The 6,000-nt window shown below is 39.2% G+C and overlaps 1 protein-coding gene across 10 annotated transcripts in view; it reads right to left on the bottom strand.

Annotated features, from left to right (window-relative positions):
- Nucleotides 1–6,000, bottom strand: part of NFIA (nuclear factor I A) — a 368,371-nt gene that overhangs the window by 76,349 nt on the left and 286,022 nt on the right. For 7 of the 10 annotated variants that reach the window (XM_081816984.1, XM_081816983.1, XM_081816985.1 and 4 more), the window contains 2 exons: nt 3,143–3,271; nt 821–874 (listed from right to left, as the gene is read on the bottom strand). In XM_081816984.1, coding sequence (XP_081673110.1) covers nt 821–874; nt 3,143–3,271 — 183 coding nt within the window. The remainder of the gene's footprint in view (nt 1–820; nt 875–3,142; nt 3,272–6,000) is intronic. The other 3 variants (XM_081816986.1, XM_081816990.1, XM_081816988.1) reach the window with 1 other exon arrangement.

Below are 6,000 nucleotides of genomic sequence, written 5' to 3'. Positions count from 1 at the left end.
CCCTCTAGAACCCTCCGTTTGTTTCTCAGAGTCCATAGTCTATCATGGTTTGTCTCCCCCTCCGACCTCCCCCATTCCCCGCCTTCATTTTTCCCTTCCTACTATCTTCTTTTTTTTTTTAACATATAATGTATTATTTGTTTCAGAGGTACAGGTCTGTGATTCAACAATCTTACACAATTCACAGCACTCACCATAGCACATACTCTCCCCAAAGGAGGCAGCAGAAGCCTTGCAATCAGGGTACTATGGAGAGGTGAATATGCCATGTGATTCTGAGCAACGGTGTAGTAAATAGCTTCCCCTGTCCCTGTGCCCCAGGACCCTGATAAAGGACACACTTTTCTCTTCTTCCAGGCCCTGTAAAGTTCGACTGTCTGTCTGGATTCTCTAATGATTTACTGATTTGGGTTATGGCAACTCTTTACAATAAAAGGAACATGGAGGTTGAAGTCTCCTTTAGGTACACATCACATTTACTCCACACTGGCTCATTCAGTCAGACTCTCTCTCCTTCACTTTGGCCTCATCTTCCTAAAACATCAACGCTTAATCCTGTGATTTCATTCCAACCATTAGCTTTCCATCTTTTTCAGAGAAGAATAAAGGGCAATATGGCGCCTGTAGCAAATATTTCTTAGATAGCAAGAGGCTCAATACCAACCTTAAAAAGTATCTTAGCCCCAAAGTGTCTCGTGTTAGCCCATCTCCACTCTATGATTCTTGCCACAAAGACGCCAACAAAGAGTTTCATCTAAATTACTCCAATTCCCCTTACCAGACCACTAAGAGGGGGGCAGGGTGCAATAAGAATGGGTACCTGAGTAGATTTTCCAGAAAGGAGAACCGAGGATGCTGGGAACCATCTTGAATTCTGGTGAAAACAAAGAATCTTTGGTATTCCATAATTCTTAAACTAGGCATCTTTCTCTTTTCCTCATAAACATTTTTTTCATGGTATGAATAGAAGATCAAAGCTCATTGTTCTGAAGGCTAGGGAGGTCCAGTCTGGTTCAACCCAGTGTGGGTCATTTTAGCAAGTGTGTTTAAGCATCTAGCATGAAGAAGCTCCCAATGTTGGCCCTCAAGGGTCAATGCTAGAATTGTTATTATAATGTGTAGAACTATGGTTTTAAGACAGGACTCATAGAAGCCACTCAATATTTATTGAATAAATGATAATATATGCACACTGCTTTATGCTCCTCAAAAAGTCTCTACAAATATTTTTTTTTTTTATCATGTCTCTATGTAAGAATAGGAGGCTGGGAGGAAAAGTTCATTCAACAATAGTACTGTCCCATTTTATTGATGAGGACATTAAAAAAATCCACAAGATAAGTGGAAAGGCAAAGAGGCAGCTCACCCAGCTATCCTGATTGCTAGCATCCTGTTCTTCCCAATCCTGATTACCTGGCTCCACTGTGAATCTTCCTTCTGCTTGGAACGGCCTCTATTCATGTAAGCGACTTCTTAAGATTTGACCTCAGTGCTATCTAAACTTTGAAGTCTCTTTATTTGATAAAAAGTGGTAATAGCACATTCCACATCATCTTCTGAATGCTTATTTTCTTGCATCTCTCTTCTGCCCTACACTGTATGCTTGATGAGGACAGGAACCACTCAATTCCCAGCGACAGGCACTCAGTAAATTGTCATTTAATGAACGAATGAAACTCCATCGTCCCCTCCTCGGAGTTCCCGCAGAAATTTCTACTTTTAACATTCACTTAGCATTTAAAACGTTAACCTGACCATAGAAAGACGAGAAACATCACATGCCTTATCTCCTCGAGACTGAAAATCTTCTGACTAAAAGGACTTCATATCTTTTATTTTCCACCACAGTTTAGATGCTTAATGAATGCTGACTCTGAGGATAATATCATAATGCTACCCCACTGAAAGAGACTCATTCTGGGACTGTATGATCCAATTTGGATGCAAGGTTTTCAAGTTAGAAAAAAATACATAACTTGCCTTTCTGATTATAACACACACACACACACACACACATGCACGCACGCACACCGCACAAGTGAAATAATAAGGGATCTTGAGAAAATTCTGTCAATGATCACAAGATGTTTAAAAGATGGAGCAAGTAAGTTTTCATAATTGTGGATATAGTAATCGCTTCACAAAATAGTCCTAATACTTTCTTCAGTGTAATTTCTGCATGTGTGCATTGGATGGCCCTCTCAACTGCCATTTTTCCCTGAGATGCTCACAGAGTATTCATAAAGGGATTCAGATTTTTGGGTCTAACACTGAGATTAATGCAAGAAATATCAGTTTCCCCAGGCGTATGTCAAAGTAGACAAGAGACCATAACTTTCTAGGATGTTTTATAATACCAGCTGGTAGATCACAGACCTACCTAAGCGACAATCTGATGGAAGAAAGTGAACGTGGTTACAATTACTCATACTCCTACTGTGGGAGTTTCATAAACAAACTAATAAATATTTTCATCTTGCAATAAGATCAAGTTAAGTGATTTGCTGACATTCTCTTGAGGTTTAAAGCTTGTCTTTAATGTGAAATACAAATCATATTTCTTGTGGACACATTTTAATAATAAACTTAAAAGCACACGAGACAAAAAATAATGAAAACATTGCAATGAAAACCAGACAAACTATCTACCACTTCAAAAGGAGTCAGTGAAGACTGCTCGTCAACACCGTGATGCAAACAACCTCAATGCAAAATGCCACATATTGAAATCAGGTTTCAAGGAAAGGGAATCAGCAGGGATGAGAGAATGCAAAACAGCTCTTCCTTGAAAACAGGTAACTAACTACAGGAAATTATACTCACCTGACACACACACACACACACACACACACAAACACACACTCCTCTTGTCCAACTTGTAGGACAGATTTGATTTGGGTTCAGTTCAAATTATCTCCCACCTCTTTGCAACATCCCACTGGGAATGAGAGGTTTGGTTCCTTTTCTGGCCTAAGGTAAGGATCAAGGGTCTGATGCCAAAGCTGTCCCCAAGGATGAGAAACTGGAGCACTCACTGCCTTTAGGAGCATTCTGGGAGAGGCCTCCATGTCTCTCCCTTTTGTTATGCTGCTCCCAAGGCCATGATCTAAGCACAAGCAAGAGTGCCTGTCGAACGGCTCACCTCTGGGTCCTGTGATGACAGGTCGGTGGTGCTGGGTGAATGCAGTTCCCAGGGAGGAGGTCTGCGAAGGGGAGGGGCTGCTGAAACCAGACTTCTCCGACTTCTTCAGGGTGGTTGGAGATGGCATTCCTGGCAAGAAGGATGGAGTGATAAGCACACTTTAATTCAGGGCACGACGCTTGTACAGCCTAAAAGATAAACCTGAAAGAATTAAAAAAGAAACCCACCTGTGAGCACAAAATTTGTTTTGAATCGCTTTGAATTTGTCACAGGCAACCAACAGGGAGCAAAATGGTCCCTGGGTAAGTCCAACTAGAACTGACTTCAACTTATTCTACTCAATCATAGTCCCTTTTGGCATGAGTGATCTTGTCTAATTATGGAGGGCCCCTGCCCAGTATTGCCTGCAAGTTGTATGTGCCTGTGGCCCCCGGGAGCCTTCAGAAAGGAGGCTCTCGAAGGCACATGAAGACCTCCTCTGCAACCACTTCATCTTGCCAGGTACCTTACTGAAGCACCAAAGCACTTTCTCCACATTTTAAATAATTTAGCTATTTTAACATTAAAAAAGACTCGCAACAATGACAACTCAGTTGCTCATCCAATGAATTATTTATAATAGAAAAAAGAAAGAAAAGATCAAAGTAAAAAAAAAAATCCTTAAATGCCCAACACTTGAAACTGGTTAAATAAACAGGATAGAACCCATGCAAATAGTACTGTCAGAGAATAAGGACATTCCACTGATGACATGGAATAAAGACACGGAGAGCGATTATAAAATAGGACGTTGTGCTAGGATGCCACTTAAAAATATCGGTCTCTGTACAGAGAAAGAACTGGAAGGAAATGCACATAAACTGTCACGGTGGTTCTCTCTGTGTGTTGTATTTGGGTGGTTTTCATTGCCTCTTTTTGCTTACTTGTTTTTCCTGTGATAAACGTGTATTACTTTTATGTTAAGAAAATACAATAAAAGCTTGTTTTTAAAAATAGTATTTTTACCATAGTTTCTGAGGTTTTCATAACATTTCCAGCACAGAAAATGCTTTGGGAAGAAAATAATGGGAAAATCGTCCCTTGTAATTATACTGCGTTTGTAACGTTCTCGGCAGCCACGCTGGCACACAACTAGACCCATCTATCAGTCTGGAAGGGTGCCAATTAAAACAGTGAAAACTTGGATATAAAAATAAAGGAAATGACTCCTTGTCTCCACATCACAGGACAAATTTGGGCTCTCTTAAACTTGCAGCACAAAACTGGTCTGTATGCACGTCAAAAGAATCAAATCTCCTTTACTTACATATGTCTGCATGTGTTGTATTCTATGACCAGAGAATTATTGGGGTGAGCCGGAAAACTAAGTAATGAAAATAATAATGATATGAGCATGTACCTGTTAGTGAGCAGTTACTAACTCCTCTGCACCGTGCCAAGCACTTTATAGGTATAGATCTGTCCCCAAACTTAGTTTGGCCTGTATCTAAATATGTCCTTGTTACTTATGTTCACAGATTTCCTTCACACAGGTTTTGAGTGTGACTACAGATTCTACAAGGATAGTGTGTTTTGCCCCTTCTATGTTCAGGATATCCAACAAAGGGTCTAGAACTCAGCAAGTGGCCTGAAAAGATATTTAAACTAGGTTTAACGGTCTCAGCTTTATCTGTGGCTTTACTAACTGACATAGTAAAACTTGGGAGTTTGACCCCAAGAAAGAAACAAATTGCAAGCTGGTAGGAACATTTACATGGTACCATGTAAGGACATTACGAAGTGGTGTGTGATTTCACACCAACTGGACAAATCTAGATCCCATCCATTCCAGATCAATATCTACGTGATTTGAATGAAAAAGCACGTCACCCAGCGGCGTTAGCTATGTTTCCTTGCTCTTTGAATCAGTAACCAAAGGCACACCATACCAATATCCTAACATCATTAGGATTGATTGGGGTTTTGGACCAACATTCATTGTAAGTAACCTAGCCTAAGGTATAATCACAGAACTACATCAGAGAGGGGACTTCAAATTAAAAAATTAAAGGGAAGAAATAAAAGTTACCAAAATGTAAACAAACCTCTCAATTCATTCAAAACTCTCTTGTGCAAAACACATTTTTAGGCTGCCAACCAGTCCACTGATTTAAGCTCAGTCAAATGCCTGAATTATGTGTCATGAAACAGAAATAGAACAGAAAATGAAAATGTCAAAACTTTTAAGATGGCAGAATTTTTTTCAGACAATGGAATCACTGAGGAAATGCAGCATCTGAACTAACCTTATTAAAGAAAGCAAATGGTTGGACTCACAGAAAAGGGAGCATTTCTTTGAAAAGTTCATGAGTTCCATCCCATGCCGTTCTAAATAAGGCAGAGAGAGTGACGTGATTTAAATCCACCATTTACATTTATCCTTTAAAAAGGGGAATAGAGGTAAAATGCAGGCAATCACGAGCATGAAGAATGATGAAGTTGGTAAACAGATTCAAAAACAGCAAAACTCAAATCCTCCTTGAAGGGTTAAAGAGAAAAGAAATACTGTTTGCACTCAAGAAGAAGCCAAACTATGTATAATCTTTTAAATTTATCACAGTCAAGTAAGATGAACCCTAAGGCTGTCATGAATCTCAAAACTACTTTGTGTTTTCAATTTTTAAAGACTTGTATTGAGCACATTTCCTTATTATATACTTTAATATTTTCTCCACATGCATAATGTATGTTTTGGTTAATTTGTTTCATATACTTAATTGACAGGATAAAATTTCAAAATGGTAGTAAACTACTTTATGTTAAAAGCGAGAGGACATTAATCTTGACTTTCATTTTTGAAATCAAATTTGGATTCTGCC

This window comes from Leptonychotes weddellii, chromosome 4 (genome assembly GCF_054177405.1).
Source record: "Leptonychotes weddellii isolate Sample4059 chromosome 4, ASM5417740v2, whole genome shotgun sequence".
NCBI lineage: Eukaryota > Metazoa > Chordata > Mammalia > Carnivora > Phocidae > Leptonychotes > Leptonychotes weddellii.
The sequence above is the reverse complement of the archived record's forward strand: the minus strand, read 5'-3'. Positions and strand labels throughout refer to the sequence as shown.